Source organism: Carassius carassius, chromosome 12 (assembly GCF_963082965.1).
Source record: "Carassius carassius chromosome 12, fCarCar2.1, whole genome shotgun sequence".
Lineage (NCBI taxonomy): Eukaryota > Metazoa > Chordata > Actinopteri > Cypriniformes > Cyprinidae > Carassius > Carassius carassius.
Window position 1 is genome coordinate 5,826,143 of NC_081766.1, and position 26,252 is coordinate 5,852,394.

The 26,252-nt window shown below is 36.4% G+C and overlaps 1 protein-coding gene across 1 annotated transcript in view; it reads right to left on the reverse strand.

Moving 5' to 3' along the window:
- LOC132154572 (glypican-5-like) overlaps window positions 1-26,252 on the reverse strand; it is a 121,919-nt gene that overhangs the window by 12,523 nt on the left and 83,144 nt on the right. The window contains exon 7 of the mRNA XM_059563181.1: window positions 19,821-19,950. Coding sequence (XP_059419164.1) covers window positions 19,821-19,950 — 130 coding nt within the window. The remainder of the gene's footprint in view (window positions 1-19,820; window positions 19,951-26,252) is intronic.

The following is a 26,252-nucleotide window of genomic DNA, read 5'->3' on the forward strand; positions in this document are numbered from 1 at the left end:
ATCTGATTAGATTAGCACATCATAAACACCTCTAAAGACCTCAGGACCATAGCGCTGAGTGAGAAAAATACTGCAAATAGAAGCACTTAGGATAGTTATAGCACCTCTTTAAAACAAGCCACATAATTTGAGGTACCAAGTCTCTAAACGGTGCAGATTGTGTTACACGCCAAAGTTGAATACTTATGGTTAGGGGTTTGTTCAAATTCACAAAACATGGTGAAATGTAACATATCAGTGTCACAACCCGAGAGCAGATCCATCACTCACAGGCCACATAAACATTTATCTTTGTGGGCAAACACTAGAATCCCAAGGTTTGCATTTAAAAGTGTGTTTCAGCAGAGGAGAGTTAGACCGCTAATGGGATGTAGATGTTTCAAACATCAAAACAACACTCTTCATCCATAATGAGCCATCCCAATCTCCTGCTTTCTTTAGGGAAACAAAAACATACATAGAGGCTTGTGGGATTTCGGGCAGTCTGTGCGTGTCTATATGGTGGAAGAGAGTCTTTCTGAAACCCAGCCGTTGTTTTTCCTCTAAAAGCCACAAGGTGCTTCCCAGCTGTGGCGACTGCCTGAAGGGGAACATTCCGGGAACATTCAGGCCTGTGTCCAGGATATGGGCAGCTTTCATCCGCCTTATCGAGCTTAGGTCGCAATCCCACAGATCACGCCCGGGTCTCTCGGCCCTGCACGCACGTACCTTTCAATTCCATGCAAAGATGACCAACAAATAGTGAGAAAGAGAAGTTGATGGTTGCTTCTTTATCTGGTGTGGTAATGGCTGACGGGATTGAGCTAAACTACAGAGATGGCGATAATTTGTAAAATCATTTCCATTTTCTGTTGCTGTGATTTTTAGGGGCCAGGCCTGTTTGACAGATGTGGATTCAGTGGGGATTTTGCAACCAGTCTTGGCAATTTCCTGGTCCACTTTTATCTGAGATCCACAGCACAGACTCAACAGGTCCTACGGAAAGGCTGTCCACACTGCCTTAAAGAAATATGTTAGCCAAAAATTTAAGAGAAATGAAAACAGTGTAATTTCCACCACCATATTGTTTCCACCACCATATTGTGCTTAGTTACCAAATTTCATCAAACATATATCATTGAACATTTTGTCCATAGATAATTTAACAGCTTACATTTTATTCATCTTGTATATAGACAATAATGTATAAATATATGTATATATATATATGTGTGTATGTGTGTGTGTGTGTGTATATATATTGCATAATTTCACAAAGTTACAGCTTGAGATGAGATTTCCAATAAATATTTTAACTGCTACTAGGTAAAAGGAATACTGCTGTAGAAAAGCACCTTATTTATTGTGTTTACAAACCAAATGTCATTGTACTTTTGTTCATATAGCAATACTTTTAAATGAAAAAAGTGCACAATATACTACTTTTGAATTCATTATTGATTTTTGTGCATAATGCGATTAAACGCGATTAATCACAGAAAGTCGTGCGATTAATCACGGTTTAAAAAAAAAAAGTCTCCAATACTAATATATATATATATATATATATATATATATATATATATATATACATTGAATAAATAAGAATCACTGAAAATCCTCCCATCAACCATAGCTCTCATATCTTATTTGTACTTGTGCACATTTATACATGTTGAGTTGCTATCAGCTGTGATATATGAGAGAACCAATGGTTTTTAACATTATTGACATAAAACCAGGCACAATGTGTCATGAGGCACAAGCTAACATATGCACAATCACGACTGACCAAGACCACACCAGGTTCATGCATAATTCTGAGGCATGATTTAGAGACACAGAGCTTGAATACTCATGATGCATCAATGCACAGATATTTTGCACGGATATTTTGTACAGATATTTTGTGAAACATTTCAGCTGACATGTTTTTTTTTTCAACACAGTGGTCAGCACTTCTGTCAAAAAGAGCTGAATTTTCTGACTAAACAGGAGGTAGGCAGGCTCACAGAGCGTGACTACTCATCATCACACAACACTAATAATTCTGACTATCCTGCAAAAAGCACCAGTCCAACTGTATGCCCACGTCAGCATGTCAGTGTGTTGCACATGAGATGTGCTCGACCATAGCATCAGATTCTTTAGTTAGCCTGAGTTTGCACGTTCTTGTTTGCATTATGTGCCGCACAACCAGAACCAATTTACAATATATATATTTTACAGGAATGCATTTGTACATTAAACATTTGCTTTGTATGTGTGTCAAAAAAAATCTACCTAATAATGAAGAGAGATTTATATATTTTTCTTATATTATAAATTAGTGTGCCTACAGATGAATTTATTCTGAAAGTGTTTTGTCGTCATGTGCCTAGTTAAATTAGCATTATTAGCAATGTTCTGCAAAAAGCTATTAACCAGTTACGACTTTACCATAACACAGGGTTGCTAATCATTGGGGTCCAAAGCAAAATTGAATCAAAAGACAGGAACCTTGGGTATGTTTTTGGTTTAATGTTGTTGTTGTTTTTTTTTGTCACTCTCTTAAAAAATATGATTTTGTTTAGATATATGTAGAGGATATTGTTAATATATTAAAATAATCATTTGCAACTTCTTGGATCATCTAAAAATGAGGGGTTTATATCATCTTAATTTTTTTTTATCCTCCTACAAAAACTATAAGATAACAGAATGCCTGGACAAAAGGAAATTATGATTCCCGATTCTCAGTCCCTACAGGTAACTAACTAACTAACTAACTAACTAAATACACTTTATAAAAACTAATCTTTATTAAACTAATCTAGCACAGGATGACACAATATACCAAACCAGTTAGTATGTGAAAAAAAGTCAAATTTAAATATACACATTACTGGGTTTCAATTTTTCAATTTTACTAAATTACTCACAAAATATTATTTTACCTATTTACTTCAAATTTCATGTATTCATTAATCACTGAAGCTATAAAGGTATGCTAATAAAGAAACTACTATTGCTACTCTTTTCATTGTTACCACTTTGCCAACGGCATTTACAAATATTTGAAGAGCACTATATTAATGAATAAGTACTTCATCCTCATTTTATTTGTTTAGTTATCTATTCACTGTTTAATATTGTTTAATACATTTAATATTGTTTTAATACATTTTCTATTTATATTTTTTATATATATATATTGCTTTTATTATTCTATTTTAATTTCTTCTGCAACTGTTGTGATATTGTTATGATTATTTTAAATAATTATTATGTAAACCACTTTTTACATTTGGTAAATTACTACTATTTTTATTTACTATTATTTTGTATTTATTTTTTAATACAAATGCATGTTTTAAATAGTGGATTTTTATATACAGTGTTCTTTAAAAGTATGTTTAAGATAATACTCTTTCTATTTGTGACAGCATGCTTAAAAAATAATTTCAATTTTGAACTGCAAACATCTTCACTGCAGATGAGATGAGGAAGAGATGAGGAAGTGTGTGTTCACAGTTTTTAATTAGCACAGTACACACAAGAAATAAGCCACCAGGTCCACAAACTTACTAATCTAGATCCATTTAGACCAGCTAATGGTGATAAATGAACAGCTTTGACCATTCAACACCCATCAAATGCTAGTTCTATCTGGATTTTCAGGTAGGAGAAAAACATATGCATGTAGGCTGAATCTGAAAGGCACTTTGAACCAAGTTGCAACAGACTAAATTCCCACTGAACCCTCTCGTTGACTGACAGGATGATAGCAGTCTTCAGAAATCTTTGGAGACATCAGTGTATGCTTTTCTTCATGTCTTTTGACTGAACTCTGAGTACATCAATGGCACAATCACGTAAAAAAGGTTGTCATAGAAACGTGGCCTTTACCGCAATTAGAAGGAGTGGGACGGATCACATGGAAGCGGGAATAGAGAGAGAGTGGGTTAGCCTATCAGTTAGCCGGTGTCAATCGCAGGCACGCAGCAGGCAGCCCACACCGGCTCAAAGCTGAACGCCGATGCTGAAGGAGGAAAGGAGGAATCGATAAGCAAGACAGCGAGAGACAGCGATACACAGGTGAAGGTGACCTGGGTTAGAAGGAAGACGCACAAAAAACTAACAAAAATACACACACCTGCTGCTTTCTGTGATGGATGGAGCCTGACACTGATGTAGTTAAGTATGAAACAAAGCCACCTGTCACATCACACACTACATACTGTAGGAGGGAAAGATGGGGGTGGGTCCCCTCGGTCCATTCGCCGCGGGCCCCCCTCAAACACAGGGCCCACTGCAAGAGGACCAGTTGCACCCCCCTAAGGACAGCCCTAGTGTCAGAGTTTCTAAATGCTTTTTATTATTTCCTACTTTTACACAGGAACCACTGTATCTTTACAAGAAAAAACTGCTTGTGCTTTTCCTCATTTGGAAGCAGTGTTGTTTTTGGCAGCCTGTTTAATTTTAGTTTGTCTAGTCTTTGTGTGAAGCTGTCATTTTAGTTTTTATTAGTTTTAGTCATGTTCATACTCTTTTTAGTCTATTCTAGTTTTAGTCGAAGAAAACTTATGACATTTTAGTATAGTTTTAGTCGACGAAAACTGACGACTTTAGTCAATAAAAGTTGTATTTTAGTCTCTTTTTAGTAATGCCATTCTATTTAACCCAGTCAGTATAGTATAAGCACCTAGTAGTATAGACGAAAGCAGAATTTTCTTTTAGCCAAACCCATTTCAAACAAGGTTATCTTATTATATTATTGCTACCTTATAGAGTCAAGAATATATCCATTCCAGACACGGAAGACACTCTGATTTAAATTTACAACATTTATTTTGCCAACCAAACATGTTAGAAGTGCACACACATAAATTTAAGTAAAATAAATAAAAAAAACAACAAATACATTTTTTTGGGGGTTTTTCTCCCAAAGACGAACCCCGGCTAGCCGACCATCTGTTCCTTTCTCTGTGTCAAGGCTGATTTATACTCAACGTGTCTGCAAGTTCGCTTAGGTGAGCTCGGAAAATATGACCTCATCGCGGTGTTGACGGAAGTTCGTTTTGAGTGCACACAAACTCATTTTGCGTGGCGGAGTGCATGGCATTTTTTGTAACTGTCCACATAGCTCCGCATCCGAACATGCACATCTGTGCCGGCGTTTGTGTGAAACAGAAGCAGTTTAATGTGAAGTTTAAACTCCATCAGGTTCTTTTTGACGGAAAACGTTTTTTTGGAGAAAAAAATGTTTGCATAGTTTGTCCAAGGCTTCTTATTTGAAGTATTTTTTATTTTTATTGTATAAAATAAAATTAGAATTAATTTAGATATAAATCATACACTATTTGTCTTGTGTTTGATGCGAAATACAGCCAATATTTTAAGATTGTTTTAAGTTTGTACATAAAGAAATTATTCATTCATCAACTCATTCATCACAAGACTTGTACTGGACATACTAGCAAATGATTTCTCCTCACCGGTGATTCTCGACGGTTTTAGAGCACAGTCGCTAAACTGTTTCAAAGAATAGTGCAATGGCGAATGCAGCAAGTATAAAAGCCTTGTCCATTTGGGAAGGTGTGCTCCCAGTCAGCGGAGGCTCATGAAGTGGAGCCGCTTAACTATGTTTGTTGTCATCTTCTAAATAATGCCGCGAACGGGGCTTGAGGAAGTGACATCGGTTGTGTCTGCGCAGTGCAACCTGATGCAGCCCTTGAAGTGAGACACAGGAAACAGAAATACTGCAAAATAATAATAATAATAATATGACTAAACAAGACGAAATAATGTTATAACATTTCGTTTTGTCTCGTTTTGGTCAACGAAAATGAAGAGACATTTTAGCATAGTTTTTATTTTTTTAACCACGTTTAGTCTCATTTTTAATTCCACGTTTTCGTCACGTGATAAAGTTTCGTTGTCGACGATATTTAGTCATAATTTTTGTTGACAAAAGCAATTATTTGGAAGTAGCATTGGATAAAAGCATCTGCTGAATGGACAAATGATGTCACTGAGTCCCTCTCAGAACCGCTGTTGCCACATTAGCGCTGGTTGCTAAGAGACCCCAAAGATTCCAGGATCCCCATGTGCCCCATTCAGGCCCACAGCCATTTAGATGGAGTTCTGCGTTCCCAGCTTTGGTTACCAAGGGAGGGAAATTGGTATTTTGGAGGAGAGGAGAGTACCATAATGACAGAAAGAAAAAGCAGGAACTCTGAGCTGAAAACATCCCACAATCCATCTTCTGCCATGGTAGCCAAATAGTCAAGCCCATAAACAAAGACAACTTGAAGAGTGATCAACAATAATGAGCTGTTCGAAATGGCCGTCGGCCTTCTTTAGGCCCAACAAGGCAATAAAACAGCTGGAAAGTGACCAGACAGGCGTAATGACTTGTGGACCGGGGATAGTGAAGAGAACAAGGCACTTTGACTCGTTGAATATGTTTGCTGTACTGCTTCTTGGAAAATACAGCTGGTGGAACCCTGCTCAAGAATAAAAAGTTGGCAGAAAACAGTCCTCAGAAGCTAATTTTAAATGTTGGTTGTTTAGTTTTTTGAGTAGAAGAACAACAGAAGAGCCATGATGAAGCTATCTAAAGTTCATGCTAGGCTAGCTGCCTCTCTCTGATCATGTTATGGAACATTTCTCATCACGTCATGCTTTGCGGTTATCCGATAATTGCTAAACTGGTGGTGTGTCAGCGGCGGTGGCGTAAAGCTTTGGCTGGAGCTCGTCCACAAATTCCACTGAAGTTATAAATCAGTGACGGGTCTGAAATCTGGCATCTGTTCCTGTGCAACACAAACAAAACTCCACTAAACAAGAGACGCCTCGCCACTCATGGAATACTAAACACAAGGATTAGGAGGGTAAATGAAAAGCAATGTGTTCTTCTGTCTTTCAATCGGATGGATGGTGGATCTGCTGTGATTTGCCGTGAATGAACCACAACACCTCATAATCACTACACTCTGTGCCGTCTGACATGTTAGCATCACTGTATCCACACTCTTCATGTGATTTACCCAACAAAGACAACAGCATTCCTCTTAATTCAGGTTCAGGTCTAGGGTTAAGGTTTGTTATGGTTGTGATTACAATTTTAGAAGGCTAACGATAAGGCCTATGATTTTTTGATAGGAATGTTTGCAGGACCAACACAAATGTTATTCAGAAAAATCAGGGCTCTGAACTCATTCTTTTCATCAGTATTATTTGTGATTTGAATTTTGTGAATGGGAGTTCCTCTTTTGCTATGTTATAACCTGCGATTTGGAATTAAAAGTCATTAATCATTAAAAGTTGCCATTTCATACCACAATGGAGTCATACTTATAGTCTTATAAATTACACCATGGTTTACTCACCCTCAAGCCATCCTATGTGTATATGACTTTCTTCTGTCAGACAAATACAATGGGAGTTATATTTAAAAATGTTCTGGCTCTTCCAAGCTTAAAAATGGCAGTGAATGGGTGTTGAGGTCCAATAAAGTGCATCCATCCATAATATTAATAACACTGATATTGTTATTAATAATACTAATATAAAATGGTAAAGATTTCTTTTAAATATATTATTTTAATTATATTATTTTTATTAAATATTTTATATAAATTTTAATAACATTCAAATTTATATTAATATTTTTGTTGTTTTAAAATATTTTGATATTAATTTTAAAACTAACTGCTGTCATGTGTGACATCAGCTGAAAATGTTACTTGTTTCAGAGCTGTAGCAAGATAGTTCAGTTGCTGAATGATTACAAAATAGTTTTTTTTTTTCAATAAAAGTTCCAATAAAACCTGGAACGTGTGCTGAAAATCTACAGGGTGAATTTTGAGTTCATGTTGACTTTAAACTCTACTTCCAAGGAGCAGGAAGATGGTATCACTGTAAAAACATGCAATGCTGATAAATGTAGCAGAACAGCTGTTTGGCCCCGTTATGATATGGGCATGCGATCCTGCAATGAATATCTGCTTCTTCTAAGCCTCAGCATTACAGGAAAAAATCGTGTCTGTGTTTGCAGTGTCAGTCAAGTCCACTGATAAAATAGAGCTCAGGGCATAACCTCATATCAAACAGTGAACTGTGACTCAATGATCCAAATGTTCAGCTTCTGTTCTGACATCCTCAATGTGGAACACATCTGCAGATGAATTAACAACACTGGGGTCAGAGGTTAAAGTGTTTAATCACACTGTGCCCGTGGGGCTAGTGCCATGGCCTTGTCCAGCTGTGCCTCAATCAATTTAAATGCCTCATTGTCATGAGGACGCCATTAAAGGGGACAGGCTCAGGGGTCAACAGAGAGGCCATCCCATTAAATATTGACCCCTAAGAGAAGCGGGGTTCATGGAACTAGAATGGCGTGAACGTGATGGAGCGAGATGTGGTGTCATGAAGGACGGAGGGAAATACGAGGGTGAAGAGGATGTGACTGCAGTTAAAATGCAGTTGTGTTGATAAACAACATCTGTGGTAGATCATAGTCTTATTTTGGAAAGAAATGAGGTCTCTTTAATCTCAATTAATTATCATAAAACAGCAGTGAGATTGCATATAAACAGTTCAATCTTTTTGTACTGAGAAAAGAGCTTCTTAATGATAAAGATATAACATTTTAAAATAAATGTTATATTTAGAGTCAACATCACGACTAGAATGATAATGAACCACTTCAAAAAGTTCAGATGATAAGTGCACATGCTTTTGATAAACAGATTTTTATTGTGCGTCAGTATGGATGCCAATATAGCTATTGTTACTTTTATAGCCATCGTTCTCGATGTGAACGGGCCCTCAGACATATGAACTCTCATTTATCATTTCTTAGAAGACTAAATTATGTGTTTCAGATGTTTCTATTAATATTTATCCAAATAAATTCTAGGAGAATCATACAGTATGATACATAGTATAATGTAAATGAAATAGAATTTGAAAACTGAAATATAATTATGTTATATAGTTCCATTATGTTTTGCAATCTCCCCAAATAAAATGAATAAATAAATGCAGATGAAATTAATTAAAAAATAAATATCATTTAATATAAATAAAAAAAAGTTTGATATATGATGCTTTTAACCTCTAACTACATAATTCATTGCTCCCTCGGAGTCTCAGAGTTAAAATTCTCAAAAGTGGAAACTCTCGAACATCTTCAGCAAATTTGCACGTCGAGAGGTTTCAACAGAATCTAACGAAACACCTTCTGCTGGCACACAACACATCCAGAGCACCTATCATAACATCTAACCCTGAGAATGGCACGTCTTCTTCCAAAAGACAGTTGGGGAAAAACAGACAGCTTATTTCTTTTGGTCAGCTGGTTCACTCGAGTATTATGACCAGGTGCTCAAATAAAAGACACCATCGACCCCCCCATGTTGATTTACTTCTGGGTTAAATAAATAAAGAAACACTTGCGTGTGCTCTTCTTAAAGCAGTATCAGAAAAAGTGTGGTGGGCTCTGGAACATTCTGTTTCTGTTTACTCCACACGTTTACATATTTACCATTAAGCACCGTGGCAAAACTGGGCATGTGTTTGCCCCAGCATGTGCCACCAGGGGCGCAACTGTACATTTGCTGAGGGGTATGCAAGATCATGGTTGGCGCCCCCCCCCCCCATCCCCCCTCCAACAACCAAAAAAGTATATGTGACACACTAACAACACAGACAATAACTATCTTTTATGCCTTTATTGAACAGAACTCATCAAAGCATTCTTAATGCTGTGAAAAAATTATGTGATATTTGTGACTGTTGTTTTTACTAGGATGATGGACTACATTTGTGGACAACAAAAAAATAAATAAACTATGAGCTTTTCCTCATGGGGGTCAAAAACATGTATTTGCAACTGTTACCAGGTACACACACACATAATATAAATACAATTGAAAGAAATTCATAGACAAGTTATATCGCCTCTGGAGTCAATCCAACTATATTTTAAAATAGGCATGTGATGGTGCCAAAATATTTCCATCTATAACTATAAGCATACTTTTTTTTGTCTAAACACTTTTCAAACTGCTTCAAAGTGTAACAAATATACAATTTAGAAAACAATTTAACTAATAAAAGTAAAATAAATGTAAAAGTACATAAAGTATATTTTAAAAACAGTTGATTACAATAGAAACCATACATTTTATATCACATCTAATTGCACTAATCCCCCCCACCCCCACCTTTTCTCTCTTTATCCTCCCCAATTACAGCACTTTGACATGCCTTGCTTTTGTACTTGCCCATTTTTCAAGTATTTCATCAAATGAAGTTGATCTTGCTAGGTTGTTTTCAATGGAGATGATTGCCAGGTGTTAGTGGCATTGTTAGAAACACTCTTAAGGCTACTGTCAAATTTGGAAAGACCTTGTCTAGATTTTCCTGCAAAATAAAGCTCAGCTTGTCAATGGCTTTTTTGTGCCCTTTGAGAATTCGGCTTGCAGGGTAGATTTCCTGAATTATGTATCTTGAAATGTCACTTGATGTTAGTGCATACCTCGTTACAGATTCCTCCAGTTCATCTTTTGTCATGGTTTCCATCTTGATTAAAAAACTAAATTTGTCAGAGACATGGCCAATATTTTTGAACCTATCACCAAGCTCCTGGATAGCTGTGTCAACAATTACATTAAACACCCTACACCTCAAATGCATCTCAGGGTCTTCATCATCACTGTAACTGTTGGTTTCATCATGGAATTTTTTTTGTTTGCGGAGGCGTTTTCTCCTGAACTCTGTGCTTGCATTCAATTCAGTTGCCATTCTGCGTGCTATGGACATGGATTTTTGAAATCCCTCCTCTCTGTACTGAACCAAGATCTCTTTCAGAGAATTGACCAGCATAATGGCTGTGTCCAAAGAAACATCTGCTGCTTGTAGTGCCTTGCTTACATGTGTGATCTCAGCCAAAATGTCATACCAAATTGACAAACACACAAGAAATTCCATGCGCACAATTTCTTCAGAGAGTGATTTAGCCTCTGATGCAATTTTACCATCTTTAGACACTTTTTCAAGCTTTTCCAAGGCATCAAGAGCTCCCCCAAGCTGAAAGCGCAAGGCTTTAACAGAATCCAGTTTTGCCTCCCACCTGGTGTCACTCAGTGGCTTCAGTGTAATTTCCAGAAATTCTTTTAGGATGTCCCATCTCTTGACTGATGAAGAGAAGATTGTATACAATCTCTGAAGAGTGCCAAAGAAAGTTAAACATTCTCTGTTAGAGGATGCTGCATCACACAAAAGCAGATTAAGGCTGTGGCTACAACAAGGAATGAATAATGCCTCTGGGTTTTTGTCTAGAATCAAAGCTTGGACCCCTTTCTTAATCCCGCTCATATTGGATCCATTGTCATAACTCTGTCCTCGACAATTCCTTAACTCCAATCCTAAATTCTTCTCAATCACTTCAATCAGTTTCTCTGCTAGGCCCTGACCAGTTGTGTCCTTCACAGCAGTGAAACCAACAAATGATTCCTGCACACTTGCTTTTTTACCTTCATCTGTGTGGACATATCTTATTATAACAGAGGCCTGCTCCTGTTTCGAAATGTCAGGAGTGCAGTCAAATTCAACAGCAAAATATTTTGCTGCTTTAATGCGTGTACAGATTTTGCTGACAATGCATGCAGATATAGACTGCAAAAACTCATTTTGAGTACACCACGACAGGTAAGATGTTACTTTTTTGGAAGATGTTTCTCTTAGATGCTCTGCCATTGTAACATCATAACGTGCAAGCAGCTCAATTAAGCCAAGGAAATTGCCATTTTTAGCGTTCCCTAATTGTTCTTTCTTCCCTCTCAGGGGCAAGTTTCTTTCAGCTAAAAAAAGAATGCAGTCAATCACTCTTGTCAATACATTTTTCCAGCGGGACTTTTCTGCTGCAATCACCTTTTGTAATTCACTATCAATTGTTCTTCCTAACTGCAAACGAGTTGCCAATTCTTTCCAAGAAAGGTAAGCATCTATATGATGGTTACTTGTTTCATGATGCTGTAGGGTTTTTGATAGACATTGCCAGTTATTGTATCCCAACACAAGCCGTTTGTCACATGCTTTGACTCCACCAAATAATTTACATGCAAAGCAATATACTTTATTTGATTTCTTGGAATACAACAACCAGTCTCGCTCAACTCTCTCCCCATTTGATAATAAGCGATAACAATAAGCCTTAGAGAAGTGCATGTTACTCTTCTCCGATCTAGGATATGGCCCATCAGGACATTTCAAAGGCCCTTTCTCAGTCAATTTTTGCCTAAAAGTGTCAATAATTTGATGGGGTGCAGGCCAGTCTGATGGGTCCTCTGAGTAAGGTCTTTCCTCTGTTACCTCCTCTGTTGCATCTCTGCATTCTCCTGTTATATCTATCTCCTCTCCTCTGATGTCATTTTGAGGGTGTGGCTCTCCATCTTTCCATGCACTAGATTTTTACAAGACAAACCAATAACTAAGTCTACAACCCTAATCTGTAATGTTCTGTAATTCATAATATCCTGCATGGCCAGTCCTACCTGTTCTCTTGACCTGCTCTCGAGACATTTACTTTCTCTCTGTCCTCTTCATCTGCACGACTGAGAAAACAAAACCGATGTTTCACAAAATGTATACCTCTGCAATACCTTAATCTGCAATGATTCTTGATATTGTCATTTGTCATTGATAAGTCATAAAATCCTATGGTCCATTCCTACCTGTTCTCTTCACCTGCTCTGAACTCATTTTCTATCATTTCTCTGCTGTCCTCCCCATCTTCATGGCTGAGTAAATGGACCAGATATTTATTTAAAAAAATATATAAATATAATAATAATAATTAAAAAAAAACAATCCCAACAATGTAATGTTTCTTAATGTTGTTTAACGTGGTCATGACATGAGGAATCCAATTTTAGGTAATTGTGTAATGACAAGAGCATTTACATGTCTTTAGAAAGACAGATGCCTGCTTTTCACCCTTGGCCACACTCTCTAGCTCTCTCATTCATAAACAAACCTTTTTCAGTCAGAGACAGGGTGAAAAATGATATTATTTTACAATTTTATGAGTTTTTGGTGCACAAAAACTGTACTTGCATTAGAAGTGTAGCCTACCTCAGAGAACATATAAAAAGTATGTCATGACCAAACCAAACCTAAGTCAAAATATCTTGTGTGACAGTTCCTACCTGTTCTCTTCACCTGCTCTTGACTCATTTGTTTTCTCTCTGTGCTCTTCATCTTCATGGCTGAGTAAATGGACCAGATATTTCACAATATTTATGCCTTAATTCTGAAATATACATTTAGTCAAAAAATCCTGTGTGGTCTATTCCTACCTGTTCTCTTGACCTGCTTTGCTATTCTCTTTCACCTGCTCTTCATTGTCCTCCTCTCCATCTTCCTTGCTGAGTAAATGTACCATTATGTTACTGTTATATACTACAATGCCAACTTTCAGTAGCCTATGAAACTACTTGCATATATACACAGTGAAATAGGCTAGTGGTTAAAAACTACCAAACATATATTTTTGTGATTAAAACATTAAAGTACTTTCATTTTTAATGAACAGCCATGTTCATGATTTTATTTCCTAATCAGTAAATTACAGATGTAATTTTATACACCGTTATTTTCAAAAGAAAAAAAAAGAAAAAAAAAATTGTTCCAAATAAGCACCCCTCTCCGACCATCACAAGCATGTTTTTATTAAAATAGATCTGGATGAGGTAATTTACTCACAAACCGCATCTAATAGATAGTCAAACGTAGAGGAGAAAGTTCAAAATCAAATGAACAGACACAGCTTTAATGCCTGAGTGACAGCGGAGCATTTTATGGTCGCGCGTAGACCACAATACTCACGAAAACAGCTCCGGTGGAAGACTGGTTGGATCTAAAAGTTACCGAACCGAAGAGTGGTTCATATGACGTTACAGCCTGGTTGTCCAGTCCGGTTCCAGCAGGGCTTTGTCGATTTTATGTTTTATTATTGTGCAGCTTTAGCCCATAGAAAGCCGTGCATCCGTCCCTTGACATAATGGTCTTGTCCGCATTAACAGAGGATGAGACAAAAGGCCCATTAACTAGGTTGTGCTTGGTGATGAGAGGCTCAGCTATCATTTTTGACAGTCTCTTCCTTTTTCTGGAATTTAAATCAAACGCCCATTCACAAACATACCGCAACGGCTTTTTTTATTTATTGAGCAACGGGGATAGCTAATTAACTATGCCCTCACTAACAACAACGTTAAATGTTGATTAACTTCAAGACTTACAGTGATACAAATTATATTTTAAGCTTACCAATCTCTTTTTATCCACTTGGACATTGATGTCCTCATTTTAATGCATTGTTTTTCATGTTGTTTTTTACGTTTTCTGTTCTGCGCCCCAGAACGCTTCCCTCCTCTGTCCATTTTTGACATGTGACTGTCTGTCACAGAGCAACGGCTCTTTTAAAGTATGTCGAGGATAGTCAGTTGATATCACTTTATATAATAAAATAAAAATTACTCATTACTAATTAATAATGCTAAACAAACATTATATTTTTAACAAACATTATTTTTTAATTATTTTAAACATTTTATTAAATATTTTCAAAGAAATGTTTTGGCACAATGGCGACCCCCTCCCGTCTGGCACCCCTATGCGCTGCATACACTGCATACCCCATTTTTGCGCCACTGTGTGCCACCAGAAACAGAGAGAGAGAGCAAACCATGAGGGAAATGGAAAATAAGAGAGAGCTGGGTGAAAAAGGTCATCCAAAAATGAGATGTCTTTGGGTTGTCTCCCAAAATTTTGTCATCATTTACTCACCCTCTGCTTGTTCTAAACCTGAAAATAAATAAGTAAATAAATAAATAGACAAATTAATAAATTAATACTATGGAAGTCGATGGCTACCGTCAACTGTTTGTTTACCAAAAATGTTCAAAAAAATCTTATTGTTTTCAGTGGAAGAAAGAAACTCATACAGGTTTAGAACAAATGAAGGGTGAGTAAATGGTGACAGAATGACAGAATTTTTTGGGGTGAACTATCCCTTTAACATTCTTATTTGCATATTTGTAGTGTCAGTGTCATTCATTGGACGAATGCAGCATGCAACCTGTTCACATAACCGCTCTAGCATTGCGCATTCTCATATTATTGCAGACTGCCTTACCTGAATGGTTTTCCGTCACCATTCTAAATTTGTTTCCCTCAAATACTGAAATGACTGTTTATACAATGCGCTGTGTTTCCGTGACCATCCAAAGCATGTGATGAACCTTGTGATTGGGTGTCTGTTGCTAATCATCCAGCCGTAACACTCTAACACGGCATCATTTCACACTGTACATGTTTATGTAGGGTTAACTACAATGTTAAGTTATTGACTAGTGAAATGTTCTTTTACAGGGTTTAGAACACCAATAACTCAGAGTTAAGCGCAATGTGAAAGTTGTCAAGAGCTTAATGATGGTGATGCTGAAGTCATGCAATAGTAGTGTAGTTTGTCCAAAGCCTACGTTTAAAAATCCAATTGGATTTTTGTCGTGGGAACCAGGGTGATAGGAATCTCTGGGTGGGCTTACAGAATTATATCATTACTGTAGCGTTCTTTTATAGACCTCCATGATTGTGGCAGGTTTGCAAAGCTGAAAGTGCTGTTCAAACTGTTTAACTGATTAGAGGATCTGTTAAAAATTTCAGTTGTTTCTAACTGCCATTTTTGACATTGAGGACACAAAGTCTCAGCCAGTATTTTCGAGCGACAAATCTTATAAATACACTGCCACAACAGCTGGTCTTACTGTCTGAGAGATGCGACCAATGCTACAGGCATCAGAGCTTTTAAAGGGGGACCTGTGCCCTTTGGAGAAATTCAGAGTGATGGATGGACATCATTTTTCATACGTCGTCACCTTTCCCAAACACTTTTGCTCTCAATGACCTTGTCTCTTTCTACCCTGGAATGTTTTTCAGCTGGTGATAAAGGGACGCCCTCACCTCTTCCTGTACCTGTGTTTTTGATGTGTGGCACCCTGGAGCGCTAACCGCAGATTAGGGGAAATGGGTGCAGGAGAGCAAGATGGCTGCCGGAGGGCCCAGTGGGGTGATTTTAGTGATGAGTGAAGATTGGGTTTCAAAGTGTTGAGAAATGCTACACAAATGAGGTCTACAGTGAACACCGGGGAAAATACAGGGGCGTGGAGCCATGGGTCATGTGGTATCACCCCGGGCAGAAAGAGAGGCCATTTAGTGGCCATTTTAGCAATGATGAAATGGCAGGTACTACCTCAGCACCTGCATTTGAGACAGTCAGAAAAGGTCACACAATCTCTCTGTATCACTGGGTGGTCTCCGTGGTCATTTCAACACCTGAATATACAGATGAAATAATGACAGATGACATTCTGTGAGGCCTACAAGGTTCCTTTTGGGAAGCAGTTTAGCTCAAAAAAATTTTCACGGAATTACTAACACTACACATCCTGAATATGAAAAAGTTAACATAATACTTGGATGAAAATATATTTTTGGATCCCAAAAAATAAATAAATAAATACATTTGAAATCTTCCACAGCCATTTTTGAGCCAGTTACTGGAGTTAATTACATGTGACTCTGACACCAAAGGAAAATAACACACTGATGGCACCATGAGCATACAAACAGTCCCAAATCCATTAGAGACTATCCTGAGCTGTTATGTTAATACCAGGAGACATGGAAAAATTAAAAAGAAAAAAGATAAATCATGTCACTTTCAAACTTCTCCAGGCCCCAAAAATACCCTTAGACTCCAGAGGGTTAAGAGTCTCCATAAACAATAAGATAATTGTAAAATAAAATATAATGGAAAAATAAAACTGACCCCAAACATTTGATCTATAGTCAATGTTAAATTGATAAATCATCAAAATAATTATATATTTATTTACTTATGAAACTGATTCTAAATGTCTCTCATTAGAGAAAGATTTAGAACTAAAACTTTTTAGAACAAGATGATGTAGTTACACAATCCACCAGCAGGGTAGCAATCAATCTAAAGCCTGAATAGCTAATCAACACTATGTGTATAACCAGAATGATTACTATCTTAATCAGGGTCTAGCAGTCAAACAGCTTCACGAGAATGACCCTCAAGCATAGGCGGAAATCGCGGGGGGGTCGGGGGGGTCTGGAATATATAATTAAATATAAAATATAATTGAAATATGTGTATTGTAAATAATATAATGATATATAGTTAAACTAATTGTGTAAGTAGTAAAACAATAGAAATGCAAACGGAGCAACAACAAAAAAAAGGTTTAAACATCTCGAGTTCCCCCGCTTTGCCTCACATTGCTTTGGTCCACTGCCTGCTCCCCTTTTACCTCACCACCATCAACACACACACACACACACACACACACAGTCCGGTGTGAGAAAACAACGTGTTTCAGTAGTTGTGGATCTCCATAAGTCAAGCTTACTTTATTCACATTAAACATCGGATGACGTGTTTATTTTCTCTTTAATATAGATGACGCTGAGTCATTAATAAATTGTGTCCAAAAAATATTGTGTACCAATTTACTTTTGTCACCGATGTAGTCTGTTCTGTTAGCGATTATAACAGGCGTTTTATACAGGTGTTTACCTAGTTCGTTTAATATCGTCTTACACACACCCATAGTGTAGCTATGCATATGCAAGTCTTGTGCCGCCTTTCCACTGTCTCCGACGAACAACAAGCGACAGACCGGAAGTCATTCATTTCCAATAGAAAGTAGTGCGGGAGCTGCACGGAGTTCCGATCACATGCGTATTGCGGAAATTTCGGATCCGATTTGAGCCTCGGATACGTTCAAATATTTGATCTTCTGCGACTAGACCGTATGCGAACGCCCGACCGGATGTGATGTATTCTAATCAAAACTATCGTTGCGAGATCAGAATTACCAATATTTTGTTAACTTTAACATTATTCTTTAAACACTATTTCTGTAAAATGGTAGTTTATAATAATTATGACAGAAATAATTATTTAATAATTATTAAACCATTATTTACGTTGATTAGCCCCATAAAACCTACTGTTTTTATTTTCGGGGTCATCTGATTTGTGACGATGCATTCATACATTAAATATATTCATTAAAATTATTAATTTTACCATGGTGAATATGCTGCACAACCAGTTTGAAAGTTCTGCGCGACTGCCACTAGAGGGAGAAATGCGACAATCGTGTCCAAATGTCGTGTGCAGTGGAAAGGGGGTGATTTTAGATTTTCCTGCGTTCACTATGATTTAGTCGGTTTCAGTGGCGGCTAGTCGGGTGAGGCAGGGGAGGCACAGTTTCCCCCAAATTTTGAGGTGAAAATGAGGAAGATTTAATAAAATTCACTATTCATTTCAGTTCATGTCTCAGAATGTATATATTTTTGTTTGTAATTTCACAGTTGTAATACATGAAAGCTCCGCTTTTCTATCGCGAATGTGCTGAATCTGCTGATGTAATTACAACCGCTAAATGAAAGAGAAGGGGAGGGAGAGGCCAGGGGAACCAATCAGCATCGAGTGTTAACTTTCAGCGTTGAGGAGTGCTGAGAAAAGTAACATCATAGAGGAGGCTAGCCTCCCTGCTGGTATATCAACCAACCATCATAGAGACGAGACGTAAATTACGTGCTATATTAGTTTGAAACTGTTTTTATACGGTCTATGGTTTGAACGTCTCCCGGAGTGGCTGGGCTGATAATTTAGTAAGTATTTATAATGAGTAGCAATATTGAATATATTTTCTTTATGGTTTCTGACTAAAAGCCGCCAAAAAGCCATTTTAAAGTGGTTAAGCAAATAATAATAACAATCGGCAGGGATCCCCAGACCAATACAATAGTGTGCCTCCTCTATTTTAAAAATCCACGAGCCGTCACTGGTCGGTTTGTTTATTTATTTATTTATTATTTATTTATTTATTTATTATTTATTTATTATTTATTTCTCCAGATATTAGCATAACAAATGTGATTTTGATTTTTATAAAAATTGAATAAACAAGAAGTTAATATTAAGTGCATTTTAGGCACCATATTGCCTGTTTTAGCTCTATTTCACCAACGACAAAAGTTGAAAACTAAGCTAGAGCAGTAACAGCACTGTAATTGTGTCTTTGAGAAACACACTGAGGAGGTGTTTCCTAACTGAATGAATCCACTTTTTGAACAAATCAGTCATTGACCTAATAAATTAATATTTTTTGTTTTTTCCCCTCTTTCACGTCTATACTGATCTCACTTTACAGTTGTGTGAGGGTGTATGTCTAAGAATATGTGTATGCCTTCATTTGGCTAGGCTTGACAAATGTTTTTATATATGCATGTTTTAATTATAACTGTGAAGCAACAACATTGCTATTAAATGTGCTATATAAATAAATAAAAGTTGAAGTTAAGTTTAAATTCCATTGTATTTTGGTGACTTGATTGTGTAAACAACTTCAAAAACATTGCAACAAAAAAAAATATTTTGTAGAATGTTTTGGTCAATTTAGTCAGCTTTTTCATTGAACCAGAAAGAAGCTTTGAGAAGAAGGATAATGGAACGGTCTCCATGCAATAGTAAGAATTTCCTCTCTGTACAAATATCCTTAGGTATGATTTTGCCTGTTTTATTGGTGTCCCCTTCAAAACTTGCTCTTGAGAAATGTTATGTTTATTGTCCCCCCCAACATTTAGATGAGATTTTCGCCCCTGCCCTCAAGCCAGATAGGACAGCACCAAATCAACACAAACCAGACATGGAAGTCATGATGTACATGAGATTTTGCTTGTTAACTTACGGGGAGATGCTACAGACTCTCCAGAGCCTTCACAGCCGTCCTCATCATCACATTCACCACTGCTCTCTCCACTGCCTCTCTCGTCCCAGGACTCCCTGTGCCCCACACCCGGCATGACCTCTTGAATCTCCTAAAAAGAAAAAGGAAAATCACAAATATCAGATCAGTAATTATCACTATTAAATGCAGAGATATATATTAGACACAGAACACAATCAGATACATCTAATTCTGAACAATTGGCAGTGTGTGTTGGGACAACATGATGACACCTTGGTACTATCTGTACCAAATGCAGTTTTGACAATGGATATTCAGATATGTTGTGCTCAATTAACTGTTTTTAATTTTGCACACCGGAATGAGGATGAATATGAATCTTTCCACTTCCCTTCTCGTTCAGTGCAAGATTTTGAGCTCAGGAAGTTAACGAATTTGATTTTAATCTTTCAGTACCTGCTGGGGACTAAATGTCACAACACACTCCCTATACACATTCTTTGAAAGTCACTTTGCACAGAAGTTCCCAATGAGGAAATAAATGTCAATGTAAAGGTCAAACTCGCATAACCCTTTAACCTTTGAGTCAGCACAGTTAGGATCAAGACGCTCGCCGCGACCTTTCACCCCCTGCCCAGGGCTCACAAGTCAGCTAGAGATGTGAAGCTATAGATATAGCAGGTTTGCCAGGAGCTAGACAGTGATAAATATATAGATGATATTAATGGACAGTAATGACAATGGTTCTACACACATGGTTCAGCCCTCTCTGCTTGGCTTTCTAACTTTGTCCCGACAAAGCACATGGACGCCTTTCAAAAACAGCCAAGTGCAGATTGACGCAAATGCAGAAGATGAATCGTAACCTCCACTGGTGCTCTAGGGAAAGTGTTCCAACACTGCAAATGCACCATCATGCACAAACTCAAACCTTTTCTGTTCCTTAAAATGACCTCATACGGAAGCACTGATTTCATTAATATTTTTAGATTAGACTGGTTTAGTTTTTTCAAGTCTGAGAAGCCTGATCAAATTGCAAAGCCACAAACACAAAAACCATTAGAGTAACTATTTCCAATACACATGACAGTGTCATAAAGCTGCATTTCTCATATGTACCAGTCTTGTTATTGTTAAATATCCAACTTAACCTATTAAAAATCTTTTTTTAACCTAAAGCTGAAATGAAATACACTTTAAATATTAGATGAAAAACATAAACGTAAGAAAAACTTAAAATTAGCAATGTCACCTTGGCACCTAACTGAAATAAAATGAGTTAAAGTCAAAGTTAAAGTACTAAAATATATAATTTTTTAAAAACATTAAAATGTGCTTAAAAACTTAAACTAATATGAAAATTTAAACGGAAAATATGAAAATGCTAAATTAAGAATATTTAAAAAATACTTGTAATAGTATAACAATAATGCTATAATAATATTGATGCATACCCGAGTATTTTTCATTTTATAACTTTTAGGATTCACAACAACTTTCTATGAGATTTTCTAAATTTGTGAAGGTCTTTCTAAATCGATGCACCACAAATCATTTACAGACATGTACAGTCTTAATTCACAACTGGTTTTGCTTCAGGATCCAGATTTCAAGTTATGATCTAGTACTATAATGGTTTATTATACAAGATATACATAAAATGTCAATAAAATTAGAAATGCATTTAATATTACCAATAACTGTATAGGCCTAACAATTTGCACAAGTATTAATAAGTCACGTTTCGAAGTAATGAATCAGATTTCAATTTGAAATTAACTACAACATAATTAGGAAACGAATTATAATAATAAAGCTTATTTTATGTTCAAGAAAAAAGCAGGTGGCAAAAGCAAATAACCCCATATAAGCATGTTACCTGGTTACTGGGAGTTATTTATTGCATTTACCTTCTATTTCTTACTATTCCTGTCTTCTAATCTATTTTATTGGTAGGTACATACATACTCCTGCATTGAGAACATGCCCTGCCGCACTATCAATAGACATAATGCACACTCGCTCAGCCAAGTAGACACACGCACACACACACACACACACACACACAAACACAAACACATCCTCAACCCCAGCATATTGAAACATTACATTTACATTTATTCATTTAGCAGTGGAAGCAATCAAAAACAACAAAAAGAGCAATGATATATAAGTGCTATAACAAGTCTCAGTTAGGTTAACACAGTACACCTAGCATGGGATTTTAAATAATATAATATAAAGAAAACAGATAGAATAAAAAAAGAATAGAGCAAGCTAGTGTTAGAGGTCTTTACACATACAGACACACACATACAATTGCATAATTAATGAAAAGAAAATAGAATATAAAAAGATTAGAAAGGTAGTTAGATTTTTTTTAAAGAACATAATTAGAATAGTGAGTGTTAAAGTTAGAGAAAACATATAATGGAAACTGTGCAGTCATATATCAACACTGTTTTCCCAGCCTACATTTTAGTGGAACCGTTTATGATTTCACACTTTGCAACACAGAACTATACAACAGTCTTCCCTAGCTGAGTAACAGAATAACTTTTGTTAACCAAAATGAGAAGAATGAGTGGCTGCTCGCAAATGACTTGCATTTTTGCACAATTCATAACAGAAAGTTCCCAAACAAAGCTTAAGTTTATTCTCAACATAAACATACAAGTGCCGTTTTGAGCGGGAAGCTCTTCATGTGAATATTCTTCTTTATCAGACTATTAAAAACCATGTCTAATTACCAAAACACAGCTGCTGTTGAAAAGAAAATGCTGTTCCTCAAACAACTGAGAATTGATCCAATTAAAGGAATAGATTGGAAGTGCACAATGCTATTTGTTTTGAAGTCATATTACATTACAGTAATTGCTGAAGAAATGCATATGGATTTCAAGTTCATTTGAAACAGCATGCAATTTGATGTGTTAATAATAGCCAACTATCCACAGTTGCAAGGTACTACTTGATTCTAACTGAACTTTATTGACACCTATGCGTTTGATTTAATTTGTATGTAAAGCACAATTTGCCTGTTCTGCACACTTTTGCTTAGATCAATCATTCAGAAATATTCAGGTTTATGCAGTCACAACTAAGAGCACATCAGCATTAAGATTGTCCACGTTTATCCTCCAAACAATAATATAAAGTCAGAGCTTGCCAATCATAATGGAGGTCATTTACATACACAAAAACAGCCCACATAAAAAGGTCAGAAGTGGGATGAAAAAAAGGTTATTCAAAATTAAAAATAACCTTATAAGTGGAATTAAAATGCTAAAAAAAAAAGTAGAATATGACATTTAAAATGTTACTCTGACACAGTAAGCCAAATAAATTGCATTTTCCTTGAAGGCATCAACCCAACAAAAGAAATATAATTAATGTTTTCCTCATCTGTGCCTCATGTGACCCATTAGGTCCAATAAAGTCAACCACTGCTTATAAACGAATCACAGAAACGAATATTTTTGTTCAAAGCCCTTACAAACCAACCAACCTTGCAATCATGCAACGTAGTCAAATTAATAATTTAATTACATATGCATGTGTTAATGGACTGGCTGGTGGTGTCGTGACTGAGTCAGCTAACCTACGGAGTCTAAAACGCATTCAGGAGGGAGCACGACTCATTTCCCGCTAAAGCTCTCTCATTAGACACACTATAAAGAATTAATTAAAGAATGAAAGACTGCAGTGACCATGGTTATGGTTTATTAACTGGCTAAAGGCCCAGTTATCTCAGCCTCTCTTTCTAATTCTGTACATGACAAACAATTTGACACATTTTTTGAACTGAAATGCCAAGGTTGAAACGTTAGATTAAGATTAATTGAATGTGTTTAAACTTTGTTTCACAAACTGAAACCCAAGTCAAAATAATTGTTTATGGCAATTAACAGCATATGAGCTTAACTTTCTGTGTATTTCAAATAAAGGTGATGGATTTGAGTCCTTGAGAACATTAAAGGAGCCGTATGTAAGATTGTGGCCAAAACTGGTACTGCAATCACTATAAAAATACTGTAGAGCGGTGTATCCCCCTACCCCCTGACTCGAGGTTGCCAGATAAGCTGCAGGATTCGGCAGAAACGTAGGCCGCTTAAATGAGCTTCCAATGGCAAGTGATGAACAGACGTACACAGTAAGTTTTTTTTCTGTTAATTATGTTTATGCTTCATAAGAGATATTTGGATAAGTAATTATGTATTTAAAAAATGTACTAATTGTCATTAGTTAACTATAATAGTAAAGATTTATGCTCGTATGTGACAGTATAATCGTAAAGATGTATGCTCGTATGTGACAGTATAATCGTAAAGATGTATGCTCGTATGTGACAGTATAATCGTAAAGATGTATGCTCGTATATGACAGTATAATCTTAAAGATGTATGCTCGTATGTGACAGTATAATCGTAAAGATGTATGCTCGTATGTGACAGTATAATCGTAAAGATGTATGCTCGTATATGACAGTATAATCTTAAAGATGTATGCTCGTATGTGACAGTATAATCGTAAAGATGTATGCTCGTATGTTACCGTATAATCGTAAAGATTTATGCTCGTATGTGACAGTATAATCGTAAAGATTTATGCTAGTATGTGACAGTATAATCGTAAAGATGTATGCTCGTATGTGACAGGTTAAATACTGCAATGGGTAATGTTCCTGCAAGGGTCACTATTGAGTCAAGTTCATTTGAACATCTAAATTAATGTTGTTGTTTTTCTTCACTGCAAAAACTAATTTTCTTACACCATGTTGCCCAATTAAAACATCTAAACATCCTTATTAAAATGCATGTTGGGCTCACATATTTACATTTATGCTTAAAACAAGAACAACAAAGCTTAATTCAAAATATACAGTAAACAACACTTTAAAATGAAATACACTTTATTTTATTTTTTTAAGAAGTTTCTTATGTTCATAAACTGTAAAACAGTAATATTGTGAAATTTACTGTTTAAAATATTACAATTTAAAATAATTCTTCTCTAATGAAAAGAACAGCATTTATTTGTTTTAGATTTTTTTTTTTTACCAAATGTAGTCTTTGCTGTCACTTTTGTTTAATTTAATGGGTCCTTGCTAATTAAAAATATTTTTTTTAAAAAGTAAATAAAACAGAAATCTAATTTTGCCCAAGTAAATCTATCTTGATTGGTTAAAAATTGCTTTAAACAAAGCGTGAATTCAGCTTGTCAGTTCCTGATCCTCTTTCCTTCTTCAACTCACTGTCTCTATGTATAAAATGAAAAAAAAAAAAACAAGCAAACAAACCATCAAACTAACAAAAGACAAACTAAAGTATGTTCTGTTAAGCTGGTATTGTCACTCTGCACAGTACTGGTGTGGACAGTGGACAGAAACTACTAATTACTAACTACTTATGTTAGTAATTGATTGACAGACTGAAGGAATCATGAACGATTAAAAGAAATCCAATCTGTCCGTTCATACTTTCGAGATTTGATTTTTTTTATTTTTTTTTTGACTACAAAACAAACCAGGATTGAGTCAGTAAAAAAAAAAAAAAAATTATTTTCTATCAAAAGCTAATTTGTCCAGTTTTAAATAAACATATCAGTTGATGTGCTGAAATAAGTAGTCTGTTAGACCAGAGAGGTTCACAGACTGGATGCATGAGGATGGGAATAATGTCCCTCTTTTCCACTCCGGAATCATCCAACTGAAACATCAGGTACGAAGTCTGTAAAAGTTGTCAATGCACCAATTCCCAAAAATATACAATAAACTTAAAAGACCTCAGACACTCAAACACACACACACACACACACACACACATACACAAACATGGGTCCAGTAAAATCTACAAGATTAAATTCCTTCCTGTGTCTCTTAAACTTTCTATTCACTGTAAAACCTGAGTTTCCAGAGTGACCGATCCTCTGGTAAGAGCAGGTTGAGGTGTGTGTGTGTGTGTGTGTGTGTGTGTGTTAATGGCTAATACCTCATACTGCTTTGTTGAACAAACCCCAGCAGGGCTCAAGAAAACACATTCCAGGAGTTAATGACCAAAATGAGGGTAAAATATTGCATATTTACTGCACACTGGCATCCAGAGGAAGAACAAGAGAGAGAGGGAATGAAAAAGGAAGAGAAACAGACAGAAGGAGGGGGAGAGAAAGCGATCAGGTTTATAAATCTGTGTGAGAGCAGGACAAAAGCTCACTAGAGAGCTGACAAACATGCAAGAAGACATTCTTAAGACATTAAAGGGCAACAGAGCAGCAGTGTGAGTGTGTGAGGCCAAGCTTTCTTTCTCACGACTCACTGAAGAGGGTTTCTGCTGCTTAGAGTGAACTCTTCGCTCTCATGAACACACACACACACGCGCACACACACAGGCAGGGTGTGTAGTTGACAGTCCCACCCTCACACAGACAGACAAC